Source organism: Lepeophtheirus salmonis, chromosome 7 (genome assembly GCF_016086655.4).
Source record: "Lepeophtheirus salmonis chromosome 7, UVic_Lsal_1.4, whole genome shotgun sequence".
In the NCBI taxonomy this organism is placed as follows: Eukaryota; Metazoa; Arthropoda; class Copepoda; order Siphonostomatoida; family Caligidae; genus Lepeophtheirus; species Lepeophtheirus salmonis.
The window spans coordinates 23,739,995-23,764,203 of NC_052137.2; the positions used below are offsets into that span (position 1 = coordinate 23,739,995).

Sequence of the window (24,209 nt, forward strand, 5' to 3'; positions counted from 1 at the left end):
AATTGTCCTCAATCAGTTTTTACCTCAACCTCTGGACTTTGTCTTTGGGTTGTTCAGGGCTGCATCTATCATTTAAATTTGTATTAACTCTGAGCTTCAATAATAAAAGTGTGGTACCCCATGAACACAGCCTTCATAGTCAAAAAGCTCTTGCTCTAAGGCTGTTATTGTTTGTGAAGTAGAACATATTGAATGCATAATATAGTATATAATTATATCACAAATTGACTTTGATTCGTCGTTTTTTGACTCCAAAAAATCACGTTTTTTTGTATTTTAGTCATACAACTAAAAGTTTTGAGTTTCCACTTTGTATTCTGCTTTGCAAAATAAAAAAACTGACTTTGGAAGATAGAGAAACATATATAAACAGGAGACAAAGATGCTTATTTATTTCACTGCGTGGCTAATTTAGACAGACAGAAGATAACTACTATAATCTAGAAAATATTATAAACAGGTGCTGTATCTTTTCAAATTGTAGATATTTTATAACTCGAAGGAAAAAAATGCAGCTGAATTTGACTTGATGAGCACATCTCTAAATATTTGGATCATCGTCTTAATTTTATTTACAGGACCATATATTTAGCCAATTAAATTTATAGATGTTTTGGCGTTATTAATTAAAAAAACAATAATCAGGGGAATTAAATAGAAGGCAGATTGAAACTATTAACCAATATTTAACTATTCGACTATGAGTTATTTTCAAAAGGTTGCACCCCTAATTTAAAAAATTTTAAAAATCACTTTTAAATCCCAAGCTTGAATAAAATTTCAAATATATCCCTATATCATACTAAAGTTAACAGTTGAAGAAAATTGAACAGACATTTGCATGCTCTGTCACCCCCTCATATATAGTTATTTTTCTATAATTTACCACAGTTTGGGGTCTCTCTGATGAGAGGAAGGAAATAAACAAGCATTCCATTCTATAGCTATTTATATAGCAAAGACATATTGCATCGGAACTAACTACTATTAAGGACTGAAGACTGTATTTTCGACCCGTTCAGTATTGGTCTGGTTTAGTTCAGTTCAACGTATCATTCTTAAAACTTATACAGTGATGTCCTTAATGAGGTCATTCAACATTATTTATTTTGTTTTAAATCAGTTGTAGAACTCACAATCCGAAAGAGTTAGGGTCTTAAGAACAAATCCAAAAAACTGATAGGACTGGTACTAAGAATTGACTAGACAGAATAAATGAGGATTGGCACAACATTCATGACAACAGCTTTGGAAAATAAAAATAAAAAATCTTCAGATTGCTGACTACTAAAAAAATCCCACGCTAGAAAATTTTTAGAACATTTATTCCATACCGGACTCCACGATACATCTTTAAGGGATTACCAAATTTATAAAGGTCATCAAAAACTTTATTTTCCTGATATCATCATAGAAATATACCAAGAATCGTTTTGTTTTGTTTTTCAAGAGCTAAAAATTCATTTTAAATTTTCTTTTTAAAAATAAAAAAGTCCTAAACTAGAATTTAAATACTTGTTTAAAAAAATACGAGTAGATGCTCTGTAATTTTCATAAAGGCAAGAAACCACTGACTTAAAATTTATAACGCTAATATAACAAACACCATTCGTTGCGTTAGTACCTGTATATTTATTTGTACAATCAATTACACTTACCTTATATTAAAATTTGGCTCTGTATGTGTCATATTTTGTAGAAGATCCCCACTTCCACGATCCGTAACTTCTAAATGAAACACCTGATATAAACCCCCATCAAATCCCTTTTGACAAATGACTCCAAGTCCTGTTCGAGTGTGATTCCGGACATCACAATCAATGGGTGCTTCGGGTGGACCTAATTTAAAGGATAATATATAAAATCTTATTTCTAATATTATCCTTAATGCAACATAAAGGATAACCAGTCATAAAAGTTTCCTATTTTTTTATGTAGATATAAGAACCTACATAAAAACAATGTTGTAATTGAATGTGTATTATATTAACTTTCTTTGTTTATTTTATGGTCATATCCATTCACACCTGTATGTATTCGGCCATTACTTTAGACAAAATATGTATTTTCGAATGCACTCAATGTAAGGACATTAAAATATCTCTGAGTGAACTTAATACACTAATGTGTTTTCTTTGTTTGCTTGTCTTACCAGCAGGAATAAGTTTGAAAATGCAGGGCTGAGGCCCTTCTCCTTCCAAATTTGTTGCAAAACATAGCAGATATCCATAGTCTTTTGCTGAATTTGCATTATAGGTAAGTGATGAAAATGAGGCGTTGAAAGAGGAGGCTTCAGAACTCTTCAGTGAACGCAGTGATCCCTCAGAGTCGTTAAAGGACCAACGATATGAAAGAACTCCAGGATATGAGGAAAATTCACATAAAATCTATATTAATTTAGAGTAAAAAGAAAATAATGGTTGATTATTAGGTTCACAATAGATTTCATCAAGTAAATTATAACCCTATTCTTAATTTATTTAATTTCAAATATTGACTTTTTCCTTATCTTTAAAAACAGATACTTTTTAAATAGGAAAAAAACCTCTCCATGTCTAATTTATTAATAGATCAACACAATATATCTTTTCAGTTTGCACATAATTAAGTTGTTTGAAAATATTTTTTTTATAAAATAACCTATTATTCGTTTGATAATATTAATGATGTTTTAACAACATAATGAATTCAATGTCTTATAAATAATACTAAGTACAATAATATGTAAAGGTGCATAAAACATGTCCTTGAATGCTAAAAATGCTATTTTTGGTTGACGATTCAACAGGCTTTTTTATTTTCCAATTTCTCATTCATATTACATTTTTGAAGAAAGAACATCTAAGTATTGTAATAATAACTAGTCTGCGTGCTCATGATATACGGAGAGTAAAAGTAAATATATTTTTGGGAGTTATATGTAAGTGTAAGGCCTAGTTGGAGGAGGAGCATAATTACTTCTGATCCAATGAAATGTAATCCTACCCTAACATTTTTCAAATTAAACACTAACCCCACTCCCTATAAATTCAGAAACTACAGCAATGACGATCCTCAATTTTGCTCTGAGTTTTGCAATGACTTACACTTAAAACATATCCACTAATCTTCAGAATTATTCTTCATCTTTCACACATTAGAGATTATTCAAAACTTGTTGTTATCTCTTCAGGAGTAAAGAAAAAACTCTATTCAGATAGCAATTACAAAAAGAGCACGATTGTTAAATTTCCTATTTTTTTAACTTACAATATTCAAATTATTCTACAAATACTATAAAGTTTCTACATACTTTAAAAACGTACAAAATAATTAATTTGAACACATATTTTCTCAATGACCTCGGCATGATTATTGTATTTATTTTGTTCAGTATAATTAAATAATATAACATATAAAAGTAATTAATTAAAATAAAATGTATTGAATAAATAAATAGGTATGGATAGTTGAGACCAACAAGATTGAACATGTATTCATATTGTACATTTAAAGTAATTTCCTATTCAACTCAATAGTAACACCAATTAAATTGAGAAGCTTCCTTTAAAATACATGCACATTGTATCATGGTGTAATGTTATTTTGTAATCTAATAGATTTAACGAAGATAAGACCCACTTCGCACAATAAAGTTATCAAAAGACTGTTTTACTCAAGTTTCCCAAGTTGAGTGATAAATGTACTCGTATACATTTTCCTGGAGTCTCGGGATCTATATTCTAGGAATATTTTAGGGTTTTACACCAACGATAATTTCCCCAGTAATCCTACATATAATTTTTACATAATATAAGTTTCCTTTTCATGTAATTTATTACATGAAAAGGTGATTACCTCTAGAGGACTCACTTGTGATAAAATATTTAGGAAACAAAGCGGTGATAACAAGCCATACAATAGATATTAAATTTTAAATTCACATTTTTATTTAGGAAAAATGTGTTTATTTTGAATCCTCCTTCTAAAATGGGTGGGTAAGACTAAATTTATATTTTTTAAATATTAAATTATAGAGTATTTACTATCTCATCCTGATATGTCCAGGGGCACGCTAAAGAAAAAATTCCCATGAATTGATCAATCTTAGTACTTACAAAATATTTAAGGATGAAAATTCTAAATAAATAGTAATATACCTACAATATCATCATAAAAAGTACGGGTTTCTTTATATTAAGAGAGGGGTATTTATACAATTTTCTATTTTATCCCAAAATGTATGAACATTTCTTAGGCACACTAGGAGCAAAAATCTAAATTTGTGAGGTAGATAATTCTTGTTTTATAGAAAATTTAATTAAACAAGTATTTTAACACCAAAATGATCATACTTCTTAAAAGTAATTTTTGAAAATAGTTGTCTGATTGATTTAGAAATAGAAAAACCGTATGTACAATTTAAATTTAAATTAAAACTTGATTTTAAATTTTAATGATCAGCTGATAATTAAATGAAATATGATTACTTTTGTATTTTGCTCCAATAATTTTATTATAATGGGTTAATCACAGTTGTTTTAATAGGATATAGAGGGACTACGGATATCGGAGCATGAATAAAGCCAATTAATGATATTACTACTGAAAAAAATATTGAGCTGATTTCTAGGGTTGTAAATCGTAAGTATTTCTTAGCCTTTGAGTTTTGTTGTTGTTGACAACCTTAATTGCGTTTTTTTTTTGTTTTTCTAAAACTTTTAAATATTGAGGAGATAAAATTGAAGTAAAAAAGTGGAACCAGGAATGGGTTACACTCATGACTCAAATATGTCTATCTACTCTCTTCTTCTCAGTCAAAATGGTTGCCATCCTTCTGAGGGTAGGCTAAACCTTTAAACCAAGTAGCAAATCGAGGACCCACGTAATCAACAGCTAAAAAATGTCTTGGTGCAAAGAAACATCTTTTCTCCGAAAGAGGTCAGTTATTATTTTGATATATAATTAGGAGTTATCTTATATATTTTACTTTTAAGATGATGCTAATTTGAGGTCCGGAAGACGGACTTGGCTTAGCTAAAGAAGATTTTTATCATATGGAGCTTTGATAAACCACTAATTTGTTTATTCGAGTTCAAAGATGATGATATTAATTAATGAAAAATATATATAAATATTTTATAATTAAACTATAGAGTCCACGTCAAGTCTCGACTCCAAGTTCCTATCTCTGACAATAATTTACCGCTGCGTTTTAAATTATTCATTTATTCTTAACCTATTAATTATTATAATTAATGACCATCAATAAATCATAAATGTATTATTGAAAACTTCTCTTCTCTTGGGTGGGATATTCAAAAAAGGAACAGTCAAAGAAGAAAATAATTTCTGCTTTCCTCCACAGCAATTTTAGAGTGTGAGGCGTGCTTCATCATAATGATCATTCATCAATCAGGGAGTTTCAGTGTTCCCTGCATCAATCATACTCTTTATAATATTACAGACTACGTCGTCAGTAAGAAAAATGCCAGAGTTGACGTCATATGAAAAGCGACACCTTGCGAAGTTAAACAATAAAATCTCATCAGTCTAATGGAAACGTTTCGTTATGGCAGAACATTGTTCTCTCTTGTTTAACACACAGTAGCTGGGGGGTGCAAGGTGAAGAGATTGCTATATGATAAACATAGGTTTGTAAATATTTATAAAAGTTTGTTGCCATTGGATTAATTAAATTAACAATTTGGAACTATATTATCATGATTAATATGTAAATGTATATACTAATACTGATAATTAAATACAGTTGAATACCCCTCCCAAAAATGTTGTATATATGTAGATTTTATTTTATTGAGCTTGTTCATAATTACCAATTAGTAATTTGTATTCTATATTGTTGTATGAGGAATAGTATTTTATGAATAAACAATTGGGGTGTATAAATTTCGAGATATGTACTTTCCGAAGTTTCAACCATATAGTAAGTGGTTTTTTCCCTCGGCATATGATGGCAGAAATGAGGAAGTTAATTTCAGATGCTACACATACCAAAATAATGGAATTGTGGATCCAAAACGGAATCATTAATGCCTATGTCTTTGCTTTATACGGAGTGGGAGTTTTGTTAATGTTATTCACTTCTCAGCTCTTTTTATGAAACATAATGATAGGGATGCCGCTCTCCTCTAAAATATTTTTGAAATTGACAAGACTAAAACCTTTATTTCCATTTCTTTACATACTCAAAATGTTTACACTTTACAATTCTACTGATTCAGTCTTTGTAATATACATATTGTGTCCATGTTGCAATTTTGTACATGTTGTATCCAAAAATCCGATGAATAATATTAAATGAAGGATTTACAGTACATTGATTGAAGATAATGCTATAATTAAATGTTCTATGGACGATCAACATACTATAGGTTTTATTTTTACTATATTTATAGAAATGAATAGAATATAAGTATTCAGTGGCATATTATTAAGTTCAAATGCCCAGAATTAAATTACTCATAAATACATAATAGCCATGTTGTTTTAATAGATAAAAATCAAATGATATCGAATGACCATTGTTGAATTAAATAATTCATTTTAAGACGAAGAACTAGTAAAAATTGCTTACACAATTTTTAACTTGTACAGACAATGCGTATTGTATTCACTTAATATGCATACATATTGTATCGCTTTCAGAGATAAAGATAAATAAGAAGTATTGTATCTCCAGCAGTATTCGTAAGTTGACTCTTACTGATAAATGAGCTACTACACGTATTCTTAAATTCGAAAGAGTATTAATACGTCTTTGTTTGGCAAAAATTACTTAAGCATGCCAAAAATTAACATTAGTACCTTAATTTTTGTCAAATTTTTCTTTTTTTTTTCATATTTGAGGTTGCAAAAGAACAAAAAAAATTGTCATATTATACATATCTTAATATGTTTTGGTGAATGGTTCTGGGCGAGTATTTCAAATGAAAAGTTATAGTGGGGAAAAAGTCCTATTATTATTAATAAACCAGAAAATTGAGTTTTTATATTACTACAAAATATTTTGTGAAACAATCTATTTAACCAAGTGTAGCAAATCAAATTCTAGAACACTTTAAATGCTAATATATCGAGGATACACTGACTAATTATAAAACTTCCGACGGGATATGATAAATAAGACTTTTGCATTGTTTTGTCATTTTACAACTATGGAGCAAGTGAATCGTCTAAAAGTTGTTGCTTTTAGGCGATTCAGTAGTGACGAAAGAAGACATTTTCTAAGCAGACCAGCGGAGATCCCAATACCAATTACAACGTCAAAAATGTCTGGAAGCCGAAGAATCGTAGGAGAGAAAGCCCCATAAAAAAGTATTAATCTGTGATCAAGAAGACCATCATAGCTTCACAAAGAAATTACATGAGATCACATGGCAAGGACTTCAATGTTTCAAAGAACTCAGGGGGGCCATCAAATAGAAGGGTGGGAAGTCTTTGCTTATAAAGAAGATGGCCCTTCTCTTGGACGCCATCAAGTCCAAATATCTTCTTTGTTGACAAAAACCCCTCAAAAATCTGAAGTAAGCAAAACATTGCCACCATAGTCCCCAGACGTGAATATGTTGGACTTTTCCTTCTTGGCACCAGTGGAGGCCTGTTCCAAGCGCAACCCTGATACTGAGTCCCTGAAAATATATACCACTTCATGTTTCAGCTTCTTCTTCTTTGTCAAAAATCTGTAGTAAGCGCCGGCCACCCAGGTCATCCTTTTATCTAAAGAAGAACTAGAGCTGTGTTTTGCAAAAATGATCGATATATTTAATTTGGGAATGCTCTTGAGTGTGCTGAAAGGATTTCCAACACAAAACCCCAGCCTCAGTTAGGAGTGTGGGATTTGTAGCATCAAAGCCGGTCAAGATGCCCTTGATGTGGTTCCTATGTACCTGTTGAGCTTTAGCACATGAGGAGAGCCAGGCCTGTGGCTAACGCCACCCAAACACTGAGGTCCTAAAAGTCTCTATTAATTAAATTTTGGACAATATGAACAAAGAATTGGTCAGAAGGTCATGTTCTCCCTCTAAGCCAATTTTAGAGCCCAATTTTAAGACTCATGGAGGTGATATTGAGCTGTACGAAATCTAAGCTATATTTAAAAAAAAATTAACTGTAAAAAAAGGTGTAACAGCATTATACTCCTCAAGTAAATAGTTTTTGATTGAGTTTAGGGTTCCAAATTGAAAAATAGCTTTTATAGACCTTTTATACAGTATTACTAAAAATTTATCCTCATTAAATGATAGTATTTTTCTACTTATACATGAAAGCATTAAATATAAAGCTTTTTTTTTTCAATAACTAAAATTTATTTCAGAGATTCTGAAAGACTTGAAACATATTACGAAATGCTACAATAGCTTAATTAAAACATTTAAAACACACACAAATCTTTTTTTTAAATATTCGAGATTTAAGCTAATTGTATTTAAAATGCCAATATAGTTTCTTGAAATATTTATCACACTACTGTCAAGCTTGGAGCTGGATACTTTCATGCCATAGATACATTATAATTGAATTTTCACAATCACTGTGTGATGATGTATTTTTTTGTTATAAGTTAGTGTGGAAAAATCATTTTACTAACTGAGACTCCAAAGCGTTCCTTCACCAGCTGTCTAACAGTAGAGTAAATAGATTTTAAAACAAGGATCTCTTGCTGAAGGTGTGAAGATGTCTCTCTTTCTGAATTGTAGAAATAGCAATTAAGGTTATCGGATAGGTATCCTGATACCTCCAGTGTTCCTGTTAGTACTCGATACGTTTCTCAGATGGAGTAAGGAGATCATTTGTATAGCTCATACAGGCCTGAGTAGCAGAAACATCAACGCTCCAGCGATTTAATACCGACATTACCCCATGCAATGACGACTGCAACCATAATCTTCGAATTGATTTAACACTGACGTTCTTTACTGACACTTAAATGAGAGAGCAATTGTAGAAGAAGACTCCTGGCTTAATATGTTTTTTCATAGGATCTATTTCCCTCACTCAAACGACCTTGATCTCTTATAAGTGGAGGAGTATCTCTGCTCTCAAGAATACCACCAAAGGCCTATCAAAAAGTTCTAATTGACCTTTCAAAACATCCAGAGACTGAGTGGATAGGTACTATTTCCTCAAACCTGATGTACACATGGGTTATGCTGGGAAGAAATTTTATAAATGATCACTTGGTGGAATTATCTCCATCTTTAGTGGCAGCACATAGGATTATTTGGAAAGGTACACCGTCATTTTCATCCACTTCCACCATTAATGTGGTGCAACAGAATTCTAAAAAGAAGTTTTATTTTAAAAACCTATAAGGAGGAAGCTGACAAAATTTGCGACAAGTTTTTAAAAATATTGGGTCTGCCCATGTCGTGAAAGAAGAGAATCATGGGTTCAATTTTAAAAGTAAAAAATGGAAAGCGATTCACTTCGCAACTTCAAATATCGTCAGGATGTATATTCTTCAATGCTCCTTGCAAGGACCGTGGAAAATTATTATTCATGTTTTTGCTGACTGTCCTTCACTGACAGTCAACAAAAACATGAATAATAATTCATATTGCTTAACATAGAAGGAATAAGTGATAAATTCGTGATTGCTATTCTTTTATTCGGGGTCACTTCAAATATGTCGAGTGTTCCTACAATAGACTTGGATCTCTCGAGCTGTAGAAGTGGGATAGCAGAGAAGCTGACAGAAGGCGTCCCTATCCAAAATGAAGAATTTAGAGCTATTTTTATTTCAACTCCTGCAAGATACTCTGTCTTTGCCATTAAAATTCAAGATTCTTCTAATCTAACGTGGAAGTACACGGGGGATTGATACTCTACTACCCATATGGTTCGAAAGACAATATGACGTTTCTTCGTCGTCTAATACACATCCACTGTCAGTTTAAAAAGTTTAGTTCATCCAATGCTTAATGGTTGTCTTTTTGTCTCCATCCTACGTTTTTTTTTTAGTCGTATGATTTTGATAACTTTTATTCATTTGTTTTCTACCTGATCATTTTACTAATTTTATTGAGGATTTTTATGAAATGTGATAAACAGAGTATTTTAATTATCGTTTGACTCACCGTGCTAATTAACTGCTGTAATGACTTTAGTTCTTTAGTTTAGGGTTTTAATTGTAAACTAAAATGTTTATTTATATGTGTAACTTCTCTAAACGAAAAAAGTCTTTATATGAAAAAAAAAAGATATATTATTTAAACAAGGTAGTTCGGAGTGGTTTTTCCTCTGCAACTCCATACGCCATGTAAAAGTTAATGTATCCAGAAGATTGTGATGCAATCCCTCCAGTATTGAATAGAAAGTTACATAACTTTTGTATCTCAAGAGTTATAAACTAAAAACTCAAAGGCACCAGTTTGACCCCACCCTTCATTATCTTTATTCTTTCTTTCATTGAGGAGATAACATCTAAGAATAAAGAGTAATCAAGACTGTGTGTGGTCAAAAATAAAAGTAAGTAACACTTATGAATACAAGGATAATTTTAAGTCTAAGTACATGATGGACATGGAGTAGAATTGAATATCGACATCGGAGTGACTAAAGAAAACATTTAATGCTACACATCATATAAAAACATACAAACTTACGGGCACAATATAAAATAACATTAACTTGATGTACCCTCGAAATAGTTAGCCAGGTTAGGTATCCCACTGCAGTCCGTCCTAATGATGTTCTAGGTATGGTGCATTTTTCAGCCCGCGCCCGACATCAGAATTCATTAAGAAACTGGAAAGGTTGGAGACAGATTATCCTTGAAAAGGTCAAATACTGTATAAAAACTGTCTCCGCTCAATCATAAATTTAGGATATTCATAACCCAGATGAAGTGGTCCTTCATCTCTTATCTCACCCCCCACAACATAGTGGGCTAACTTCATGGTGCATAAGGTGATAGTGGTGGCGTAAGGCAGTACCCAGTGGTCAATTGAACCAAGGAGCTCAATTTTTATTTTGAAAAATTCAAAGGATGCTTCCACCTCCAAAGTCTAACTTTTGGGAGTATCACATGGCTTTGACGTCAATAGTCAAAGTTCAACCAAAGTGCCTGCCATCTATCAATGTAATGGGCAGAGATCTTTTCCTTAAGAGATAGCCGAGGTATACCAATAATTCGGGTAGGAGGTTCATCTTGAGCTCCAGCTTTGGCTAGCATATCAGCCACCTATTTCCCATGACATTACTGAGACCTTTTAGTCAGCAGAGGGAGAGAAAGACCTCACGAGCTGACGACCTCAAAAGAGTTTTTGTATCTCGGACTAGGGAACTTTTTGTACCCATCGCCTGCAATGATCAAAATACTGCTTGAGAGTTAACTCTGTCTATCCCCTTGCCTGATACAGAGTTATATATAGATATTTTTCGTGTTAAAACATGTATAAGTACTTTTGTATTTCTCTTTTGTACATAAGTACGTTGAATATAGGCTATAAAATAAATAAATTTTATGAGCCACATAGACTCAGAATGAAATTATACAAGAATAAAAATTTGAACTTTTACTTCACATACATTGTACAATTCCATTTACTTAATGTTAATTGAACTGAACATATTTGAGGGATTAAAGAGGTCCATACTTTTATTTTAAGTATTTGGAAGTTTTAATCATTCTGAGTTATTCTCTCACAGTGAGTTCAGTTCTTTTTTTTTAAATATGTAGAGAGAGAGAGTAAGCTTTTGTTACTAAACAATTAAGATAACATTGTTTCTAGTTCCTTAAGTCTAACGGGTCAAAGGATATCTTTATGTAGACCTAAATTTTTTTATTTAATTTATTTTAATGCATTATTTTCTATTGTTGAATTATGTTCGAGCAGAAAGCAAACAAAGAAGAATCTCAGACCTTCTTAATATGGGAATTACTAAGAAAGACCTCTCCAAGATTTTAGATGTCCATTTAAATAGTATCTATAATCGAAATAAGGTCATCAACAAAAAACATCTGTTTTCTTATTCAAGTTAGAGTTGGAGAGCAGAATATAAAGAGAGATTCCGACTTAAACGCCAGTTTAAAAAGTAAAATATTGTTTGATCCATCCATCTCAATGCATTGCAAGATTAAAATCAGTGAAAAAGCAATCAGGAAAGATTGAAATGAAAAAGCTTTAAAATTCAAATAACTTTGTTTTATTATGAATCAATTTTTTTTAAATTTATTAAGTACAAACATTTAAGAAAAAGCTCATATATTTCGAACTATGGAGTACTATGGACCATAAATTTATTTTAATCTATGTCAACTGATATGTTGTCTATCAAAACTGCCAACATATATTTTTTTATTTACACACATGAGGATTAAATTAGTATTTACAAACATAATTATGTTATTTTATGCAACTGAAGGAAAATGGCACCAAAAATATATTCTTCAATATTCTTAGCAAAGTATTTTCTCTTCTATTAAAAGGTTATGAGGATTCAATTTCTACTTTCTACTATCGCTGTCTCTTACTTAGAGAAAGTATTATGTGCGTGCAAACTTCTACAGTATACCTGATATTAAACTAAGAATAAGGAATTGCGGAGTACTATTTTTATATATTTCATTAATAAGCATTTATTAAAATTCATGTGTATATACTTATGTGACCTAGCTCTATACCTATGACCTTAAAACAGTAACTCGACTTAAATTTAAGACAAATCTAATGTAATGACACTATTTGTTTAGATTTATCGGGTGGTCTATTGAAATTTAAACAATTATAAATTCAATATTTAATTAAAGTTGAGATATTTAAGTATAAACAATTAGTTACAAAACAAAATTTAGCCGACATTCAATTCAAGAAAATGACACCTGAATGTGATCAACGAATTTACATAAGCGTACTCAAGCAGCTGGGCGTCTCCAGGACAATTGTCAACGGCGTTCTATACTACTAGGTATAGTAAGGTTTTAATACAAATATATGCACTTTTGAATACGGAAAAACAAATTGCGGTTCCTCTTAAGTACAATCTTTTTCAAAAAGTATTAAATAAGGAAGTCATAATCAAGGGAATAAAACTCATCCTCTTTTATGTTGAACAACACGTTTAAAGAAGGAAAGAATGTATTTTAAGAAAAGGATTTTTCATTAAATACATCTTTTTTGGATTGAGCTCTTTCTAAAAAAAAAATCACTTATATTTTAAATAAGTAATTATTTTCTCGTGTTATATTTAATGAGAATGTTTTTACCTTGGATTCTTGATGTTGTACGATGCCCAACACTTTAATTTGCGAAATAACACATTCTGGTTTGTCTGAAAATATAAAATAAAATAACATTATTTTGATATGAATATGGGAGTACATATATTTTTATACTGTATAAACTGTACACGTAGGTACAGTAGTAAATTTTAAGGACTTTCCAAAAAAAAAAAAAAAAAAAAAAATTAAACGGTAACCCTGAGAGTTTGAAGAATGTATGGGAGAATAAAACAACCTAATTAAGTGGACAACATGCTTAGGAAAAATAAACAAAGTGTGGAAAACAGTTGTCTTTATAAGTGGGTAATGATGTTCTCTGATATATCTAATGGTTCTATTGAACCTCTTTCCCATACATGGGCTGCAGTCTGTCTAGGTTCCAACAACAAAACTTAAGCATCTATAAAAGGAAGAAAATAAATACAAGTCCCACTCTGTATCAAGCAAAGAAATGGGCAAGAATTATACCGATGCCAATCCTCAATTCCACTCTGAGTCAAAGATGGACTTCTACTTTAAACACCTATATTAATCTTCAATGTTTTGAAAGATTCATTTATGAATATAAGACTAGTGGTTACTTGATACTTAATAATTAGTTTAATTATAGAATCTTTTAGGAAAAAAAAATACTTCTTCAATTGCCAACACCAAAAAACTCGCACGAAAAAAATGCATAAAATTTACAACTCTAGACATGAGTGCATACAGCATATACCTGCATGAAGAGTAAAGGGCTTGTTAATTTTATTTCTGTAGATATAGCCCTTAAAATATTTCCATAAAAAAACATAGATTCTAAAAAACTATTAATAAGCCTATGAATTAATTTCCTATCAATGTAGGTTTAAAAAAATATTTTCCAGAGTAATGATGCAATTTTTTTATCAAAACATTAAAAAAATAGATTTTCTAACTTATGTTAAAAATAATTTATTTTCAAGCAAATATCTCAGATAAGTGCTGACAAAGAATTTGTCTTCTTACAACAGATGAACTATTAATGTGAGACTAAAAGATGCATTTTTACTTATAGCAATTATACAAAGTAATGGATTATAATGTACATTCAAAAACTGTCTTTATAAAGGATAATCTTAAGCGTATTAAATTTTTCAAGCCTTGAATGTTATTTTAAAATATTTTTTAAGATTTCTTAAATATTTTAGTGAGTTTTCATTTTTAGTAACTTAAAACTCCAATTTTGTTAAAGTTCCGATTACTTTTTTAAGTATTATATGTATAAATAAATAAATTTGTCATAAACACATTGAATTCTTTAAAATACATAGAAATTAAGATTATTCTCAACTTTTTTTTATGTTTATTTAATTATTCAGATGGTGTTGTACTTATTAAGTATAATAATTATTAGAGTATTACTTTTTACTCCATATGTCTTTAATGTCCATATGCATAAAGTAAATGGTCTTCTCTAGGAACAACCGGGTAGTTAACTTACGCACATAGAGTTCAAGAGAATAACATATAACTGAACTTGTTGTCTATTGAGCTACGTTGTTTTATAAGTTTTACAATTATTGTGTCGTTTTCTGAGAGGGAAACCTACACAAAAAGTATTTGGCATTATACATTGGCCAATTAATAGTAAAGCAATTGAATAACTATCTTAAGATACTTATGAAATATATATCATTTATATATAAATAACATAAATTCTAATCATTATAGAGGGACACTAAGTTCAGTCTTGAGTTATTTATTGCTGATGGGAGAAAATGACAACACACACTATTAAATTGTATATAATAGGTTTATTTATGTGTTGTTCAGGATAAAATACAACCATTCCACATAAATGGTAAACATGAATCTTTTATCTACAATAATGATTTTACAATTATGAAATTGTAAATAGTAAGCATTTTTTAGCGTGCTAGGCTTTTGTAGTTGGCAATCTGAACATTGTTTTTCTTTTTAAAAAAGCTGTAAACATTATTCTTCCATTCCTGAAGAGAGAGCACATAATTTTATATTGTAATCATGTGTGTGAGTGTTCGTGAATGACGTGGATAAAAGCATATAATTCGTTTGAGAGTTATAAGTAGTGATGTTAATCGTGTGTATTATTTAGCAGACACATATTTTTTGTCAAAGTTCCATGTTGATTTCCTAATTTTATGTATTGAAAACTTTTTACAATTTATATAAATAACGATTATTATCGCTATATGATATATCTCTAAAAATGGTTTTAGAATTTTCAACATTGGGTTTTAAAATATATTCACATAATGTATCCCTATCTTCAACACAAAGCGCTTACAAAAGCTTTAAACCTCAAAATGGCCAAAAATGGAAGAAAAAAATAATGCCATATTTCTTATTTGGAATCAAGGGATCAAACTTTATTAAATTGAGACATACGTTTCTAGTGCTTGTAATGAAATGTGATTTTGTTGGATAGTGTTATGAGAACTGTAATTTAATAAAAAATATATATAGATATAGATTGATTAATATTGTAACAGCACTAAACTATATCCCCAATGCTATTACTCCCAAAAATATGTAACATTTTATTTTCGCTTTAAGAACTACATACTGCAGGCCATGCACGATACGAAAAGCTTCTTTAAACATTTTTCTTTGACTTTTTTTTATCACAATTATTGATTTTTAATTTTTAAACTTTTTTAAAACAAATATTAGTCAAAAAGAGTCATTTGTTTTTAATTGAAACGATTTTTCATTATAAGAGCAAAAAGTTTAATTTATGTTGTGTATTTGTGCCTAAAAATTTTAATTGCATTTTGTACATAATTTTCTGTGGTAAAGAACTTTCTACCCAAACTTTTTGTAATCTACATAGTGAGGTAGGTGTGATCATCAATTATAAACTATTGATATCTCAAGTCGTTATATGTTTCTACATTTTCAATAATTGAGGTAGTAGAATTAAGTGTTAGATATTAATAGGCCAATTATTGCGATAAGTTAAATTATCATATGGAATATGTAATTAATCGAAGGAAAAACTGATCAAGTTTCTTAAAAATAAAACACACAAGAATAGAAAGTGAAATATTTTTGAAGAAAAAATATAGCGAGTGTGTTCATACATATTTAATATACTGATGGTAACGCTCTAACATTACATTTTGTAATATTTATAAGCTTTAATCTCAAGAGATATCCGATGTGCTATATTCTGAAAGCAACCTGTTATTTTGTCTTTATAACCCTATCTCATACGAAAAAAAAATTATAATCCATTAGGTTATTTGAAATTAAAAGAGTTCCAACCAAAATAATACATTTCCAATGTAAATAATGCTAATACTTCCGTTCTCATTTTTCTTTCATAAGTTTATATTATTTTACGTAAGTCACCCCAAATAAATTTCCTTCAATTACAGCATTCAGTTTCTGAGAAAAAGTTGTATTACCTGTATATATTCTAACATAGCTCTCTGATATTTTTCCTGACTGAATATTGAGGACACAGGACTTGGTGGAATGTCTGGTTCAGATTGGCCTCTGTCATGATTATTGTGTCCCTATATGCCTCAAAAAGGGCCCAAAGACTACTTAGAGGTCTTAATAATGGTGGTTTTGACTGTGGGGGAAGTAAAAATATTCTCAGTGTAATTATTTTTGGCATCAGGACTCGGTACCCGGGCAAAAGGGCAAAGACACCTAGACATGGTTTATCAAAAACTTGGCCGACTTTTGGTCTTAGATAATACTTCCATACTCCCGCCCATACTGTAATACTTTGAACTACGTTATCTGGGGAGCTGTCAAGAAGAAGGCACGTACGACCTTGTACTCAAGTGTTGTAGACTTCTATTGAAAAGAAATAAGACTATATGTCCTTTAAATTTGTAAAAAACAGGTGGAAGGTGTTCAATCCTTGAATTAAGGACATAGTTGGTGCCGATGGAGGCCAATAAATTATATATGTGTGCATAAATGAATGATAAAAGTTTCAAAGCAAAACTATGTTTACTTTTTTTTAAACTTAAATAGGTTTAGTGAAAAGAAGCATGATTTGCATTCCACAGTGTAGTTTGGTGTAAAGTATCTCATAACCACGGAAATTTTATTTGAGGGGGATCTTAGTAGTAAATAATAAATACTGTGGAATTTAAAAGTAGTTCTATATATTTTTAGAAAAATTACCAAACTTTAAAATCTTACAGAAACATATAGTCTAAATTCTCATTCTGTTTTCTCTAACTGTGTGGATTGTTTTTTAGAGCCTGCAGGTTCCTTTCTATTAAATTATGTAACCCGATCCGACTTGCAGTAAAAAATTAAAGATTATTTAATCAAAAAGTAGATTTTTGGTTAATTCATTATTATTATTAAATTATACAATAGACAAACAAAACTCAAAAGCTAACTCGTGCAATAGTAGAATGGTCCATGTAACTCTGTCGAATAAAATGTGTGAAATTTGAAATTTCCAATTGCATACTTCTTTACAAATCCATATTACATTTTAAATACGGGATGTTTCTTCTGATATAGAATGATCTACGAATGATTTACCTGACAGATAAATAATGTGTAAGTTTTTTGGATTGCTTAATTATTTGAAAATATTTCCTTTTTCAAAGTTTCAAACGTGCATTAAAGGATGATTTTAAATATATCTATGGATGGGTTATAAAAAGAACTAGGAGCATATAGGATTATTGTTGTATTAAGGTTCCAATATTTTAAAAATGTTGTTTTTTCTTTGGTCAATATATATTATGGAATATTTATTACTAAATAAAGCTTATACAGGGAAATATTCAAATATATATCAGAATTCATATATTATAAATGTTAGGTGTAAAATCCAGATAATTCTTCAGAAAATTATAATGATACCCTTACTTTAGTGCTGAATATAATTTAATGGATAATAAGAGGTATATTAAAAAATGTTATGAACTTTTTCACATTATAGAGTCTTTGTAATTGATAGTTTAAATACTATGTTTATTTAGAAGGTTACAAATCATTCATGTTCACAATATTCAAACGCATATATTTAATTGAAACTTTATTTCTAAATATATATATATATGTAAAATTGAATCTAATGTGAGTTTTTCTTTTTGTTACCACCTGGATAGTATCACAGCTACAAAAGTTAATTATTCTGTCAGATAAATTTTTAGTCAAACTAAGTACCCTTTAAATCTATAAGGAAAAAAATGTCTGAATTCAATACACAATTTTATACGATATTAAATATAGATGAAAAGTTATAAATATATTTATAGGTCAAAGAAAAAAAAAACTGTTCTGAAATACGTTTTTTTTTTGTCAAGATGATCTTATCGTATTAACAGTATCAATAGTATGCTTCAACAACGACAAATCCCTCCCATTGAATATGACATTATTTGTGCAAATATATAGTGTAGCAAAAATAAATTCTGTTCAAAACTGTCAAATTGTGATGGATGATTTAATATCTGAAATAACAAAAATTTGTCGTTGTAAAATTTTTTTTAAATACTCCGACAGATTTTTCTTCATTTTTTTTAACTATTTATATAAAATTTCCTCTTCCAAATTATTACTCCATTTAACTGGTTGGATTAATAAAAATTCAATAGATTTTGATGTGCAAATGAGAACTCAATTCCTATAATGGTTTTTAATTTATTTAAGTAGAGAAAAAAAGATTGGCTCTCCTATATAATTTTATAGCTTTTTTATGTTCATTTTTTATCTTATTTTATATTTAAAAATATGAACCAATTATAAATTTGCAAAATATTCACCTGATAGAACCAATTTATTTTACTACAAAATAAAAAATAAAAATACTGTAATGATAAGATTCGATTAACTTGAAATAGAAAAAATATTGTGAAATTCAATTAATCGTTTTATATAACATTTTGAAAAGGAGATCTTTCAATATAAATTTTATAACCTTTTTGATATAACACTTAGTTCATCATTTATTTAATCGAATTACAGCCATATCACTAAATACCTACTTTTATGACAACCATTAAACAAAGTAGGAAGCAATTCATCGTAGGCTATGAGGTAGCATATTTGCACTGCGTTTTTACAGATATATGCAACGATATATAGCCATGATAAAAAAAAATAGTCATTCAGTATTTTTTCTTTATTTTTCTATCAAAACGCTCTCTTGGTTTCTTTCAACAAATACTTTCGACAGTTAATTGATTTTAAATAAATGGATGACTGAATTAGTATGTATGTGGTTAGAAGTTGTTTTTTTAGTTCGGAATTTTATAGTGAGAAGGAAATACCTTTTAAAATCGCGCCATACTTTAGCTAGTTATATGTTAGGGTTGAGTCTTGAAATGTTTCATTTACAAATTATTTTGAAACACAAAATTAAGTACTGTATGTTCGATGAAGGTAGAAGTTATTGCATCTTCTTATAAAGTATGAATAAAATATAATTTTTCTCAATTTATAAATTGTTACAGAAAAAAGTTATTAACTATAAACATTAAATCCATTTACTTTCATGTTATAATTATATTGGAAAAATATATTTTAGAGTGTGTACTTACATAAAGTAAATTCATTCATTGAATTGTACCTTATGGTAGGTAAATAATTAATTAATTCAGCATCGACAAAGAATCAAATATTGATGGACCCCTCATATTAAAAGTAATGGTAATGCATACAACAATAGATACATAAACAGAAGAACTCCATTTGCAATAAATAAATCAATAACTTGTAATGTATGTGCAATGTACATAACTTGTCGAAATGTGAGTCAATTCCTCAGTCATAATTTCTTTAAATAAACTGTCATTAATTAGCCATCATCCATTTTGACTTTATTTTGTCAATTATATGTAAGAGCAACATCAATCATTTTGCTTTATCACAAGGGAGAACAAACAACATCTACTTACACAAGAGTTCATTGATCTTTTTCTTCTTTTTTTTTCCTTATTTTACGGCAAAGGGTAGATATAAGTTGTTTCTCAATATAAAAACAATCTTGAACAAAAAGCAATTTTTTTTTTTTTTTCAAATATACATATAGGCCAATATTTTACAGACTTAATTGAGTCAATTATAGACCTTGTATTCAAAACTATGGAATAAGTTATGATTTCCAAGGATTTTTGCTTTAGTTCAATATTTTTAATTCCTATAAAATATTATATTGGCCGAATATGGATCCTTCAAAACAATATATTAACTTTTCATTCTTTTATTAAAAAAGTATAATTATGTAAATCAAAATATATGATAATCTCTCGAAGAATACGAATATAGTCCACACTTAATTTTGCGATAAAATTATTATACTTTGTTTTTGTATTGACGGGCCAGATTTTTATATAAATATTTTATTTAATTATTTTTAAGTTAGGTTATTCTACTATTAATTACCCTAAAAATTATAAATGAAAAGGTAAGAGGGAAAATTGGTCTTGTTCAAATACCACTAAAGGCAAATTATACTTTGAATATAAAGTGAGTTTTTTTGTTTATATATAAAACTAACTCTTTAAAAGAAACCATGGAATGCAGTCTACGAAAATGTAGACAAAATACGCTTTACAAAATGTTAACAACACAAAATATTTTACTAATGTAATCGTTTTAAGCTTTTTTTTAAATCTCATTTAATCCTATATTAGTTAAAGGTGAGGACATAAGTAAAAATTTAAAATGATTGAATAAAGACAGAGATAATCACATTTCTGAAAATTGATGACCTAATAATTTACATACTTATGAGAATAAGAAGTTTAATCCAATATGTGAGTAGAGACCAGATGTTATACATATAATGAAGGTTCATACTTGTAAATGATATATATTTATATCACCTTTCTATTTGAACAAATTCTTGATAAGCTACACCGTGTACATATACAACTACCGTTGAGTAAATAAAAGTTTAGAACAAGAAGCTAGTTATGTTTTCTCTAATATTTACATTATATGAACTTATTTAAGTCAACTGAAGTTTAGATCTGTTTCTTTAAAAATCCCTTTGTCTACACTTTTAACATATTTTAATCGTACTTTATTCATGTTATAATTAGTCTAAATGAGTGGCGAATTCATTTATTTGTTGTATATGTTTACTTGTGAATAAATAAAATGTAATCGATATTAATAAAGAAAAGTATTCTCATCTATCGATGCCTTTTTTTTAGTGTGCATTTCATATGCTAGAATTTCATGACTAGTTGATTCAAGAAAATAACATTGTAGCAACGAGTGTGTGTAGCTAAAGCTCTACACGCCGTAGTAAGAAAGAAAATAAAAAGGAAAGTGCTACGTACATATAAAGGGAGCGGGGATCAAATTGTCGCCAAAATATTTTTCCACAAAAAATAACACAGAATATACATTTTTTAACTTTTTTATTTACAATTAAAACTATGACAAGCATATAGGTATAGAGTAGCCATTCATTCGATATAATCACCGTTGGCATCAATAACGACTTCAATACGGCCTCTGAACCGGCTGCAGGCTCTTCTGACCATCTCATTGTCCATGTTGCCGAATACCTCCTTGATGAAGTCCATCAGGCTGGCCTTGGTGCTATGGGGATGTCTGTTGGTATGTCTCTCGACATAGCCCCCGACAAAATAGTCCAAAGGATTAAGGTCGGGAGAGTTAGGAGGCCACAAATCCTTGGTTACGACGTCATAACAGTTCTCGATTAACCACTGCATGGAGATTTTGGACACATGTCAGGGTGCTGAATCCTGTTGCCACACCCAGGGCCTGTTTCCGGCCTTCACGGACCTGGTAGGGTCATCCTCAACCATCTTCTTCACCTTGTCGACAAAGTCGGTGTCCCTGACCTTCCTCTCGGCGCCCTCCTCCTTGGATGCCCTCTTTATGGTGGCATCAACATCCCAGGTGTCATCTAGCTTCTTACGGATACGCTGAACAGTCTGTAAATTCACTCCTAAGGTTGAAGCAATCGTTGAATTGGAGATTTCACCTCCATTATTAACCAATGCCATGACCTCGGCGGACCTCGAAATCTCCTCGTTCCACTTATAGCTCTTTATCTCCTCATATGATGACGGCATGATGCTAACTGAACTACGTATCGTCAGCTGAAAAGAATAGCTTTCCTATTTGGTAATTGGTTTATTATTTGATAATGTCGTCTTCAAGTTATCACGGCTTAAAGTAGGCGACAATCTGATCCCCGCTCCCTGTATATATGTGTATAATAAATGTTGTTCATTGTCATAATAATTATGTTTAAAGAACGAGGGTTTTTAGATAAACAGGAGTATATATTTTTATAGTCGTGAATTCTAAGCATTTTATAGCGAGCAATGATTTCAGATTGTTGGCAACCTAAACATTCAATTTCTAAAGCTGTTATCATTAGTCTTTATTTTTGAGGAAAGCACATTTAAGTATAGAGTAACTACTTGTGAGACTGCGAATGAAAAGCCAAGAGTAACAATGATACTTTCTTGGGGAGTTATCTTCTATGTTACAAAAAACAAGTTTTGATTTTTTGTCGACGCATAATAACTCTGAGTAATGCCGGGTACTACCGCTATTATATTTTGTACGCAAAGTATGTATATATTTTTGTCTGTTTGTTGACACTGAATAAATTAGAGCAATGCTGAGTACTCTTGATATAATTATATAAATTATAAATACATAAACGGTTCATAAAATGATATAAAAAAATGCACATTATTATAATCAGGCATGTCTGTATAAATATATTAGGTATTGAAAAGCAAAAATATTGGTAAGAATTTAAAAATACTACTCCTAACAATTTCTTAATTTAAAAAAAACTAATTTTAGTAGAAAACATTAATTGATTGACAAGTTTTGCATAATTTCTTTATTACACAAAATTTAAAGCCACGTAAATATTATAATCTATCTTAATAACTAATTTATGACAGACTTTGAATTCTGCAATTTTCATAAATCAAATTTAAGTATGTTCATTAATTTAGTACTTTCTTGTCTAACGTACCTTTAATTATTCAAGGAAATATTTGTTAATTTCAAACTGATAAATATCATATTCCTAAATTTATATGCATAATCATTTCCGTAAATAAGCAGAACATATATACCAACAAAAATGTTTATTTTATTCGAAGTGCATTCACAATTAGATTTTTCTTTTAAAAAATAACTACAATTTGTAATAATATAAATAAATTAAATAATTCATATTTTTTGATGTTGTAATTTGATATAATCAGTGATTTTCCTTTGAGACAGCGAAATAATGTTTCTTTCAAGAGCTGAATAGTTACTATGAAGGATACATAAGGGAAAGGCAAGTTAAGAAAACGCTCTACATCCTATTTATGAATGAATATATTTGAAGTTGTTGAATTTTATAGGATTAAAAATTGTTCTTATATGGATAATGTATTACTACATTTTTCGTATATAAAATGTCATTTACGGAAGGGAAAAAACTGTTGTTCAGAATAGGTTACTTTTAAAAAAACTTTTGTATCATATATTTTTTTTATCAAATGCATCAGTTCAAAATTTTACGATAGGATTAATGTTCTTATGACTGCATATTACCGTAAGAAATATAATAATAACATTTATTGTCCAAAATTGATTTTTTTGAGGTCTACAGGGAATAATATTTTGAATATCTTCAATACACCTTGATGGATATATCAATATACTAAAAAGATTATTTTACAAATCTTTTATAAGTTTTGAAATATTTATTTTTAAGTTGCATGTTTGTATTATGAAGTTGTATGTCTTCACTTTACAACAAACTAGGACTTTTATCCAAAATGAGGAATTTATTTTATTCTCTTTATAATAAAATTCATTTTTTGTCATGTTTTGTTCTTCCAAGGTTGTTTTTTTGTGATTAAAAAAAAGAAACAAAAAGAATTGTTAAATTTTTTGAATCGGAAAAAATGTATCTACAATTTATATTTTATTATACTTTCTTTTATTTAGATATTTCAATGATAAAGATAACACTATATTATGTAGATTTTGGCAA

General features: G+C 29.5%; 1 protein-coding gene across 1 annotated transcript in view; it reads right to left on the reverse strand.

The window, feature by feature from the left end:
• LOC121122247 (protein turtle) overlaps nt 1-24,209 on the reverse strand; it is a 208,813-nt gene that overhangs the window by 17,554 nt on the left and 167,050 nt on the right. Inside the window, exons 11-13 of the mRNA XM_071889998.1 lie at nt 13,211-13,275; nt 2,153-2,387; nt 1,659-1,839 (exon numbers count right to left, since the gene is read on the reverse strand). Of these exons, the coding sequence (XP_071746099.1) occupies nt 1,659-1,839; nt 2,153-2,387; nt 13,211-13,275 (481 nt within the window). The remainder of the gene's footprint in view (nt 1-1,658; nt 1,840-2,152; nt 2,388-13,210; nt 13,276-24,209) is intronic.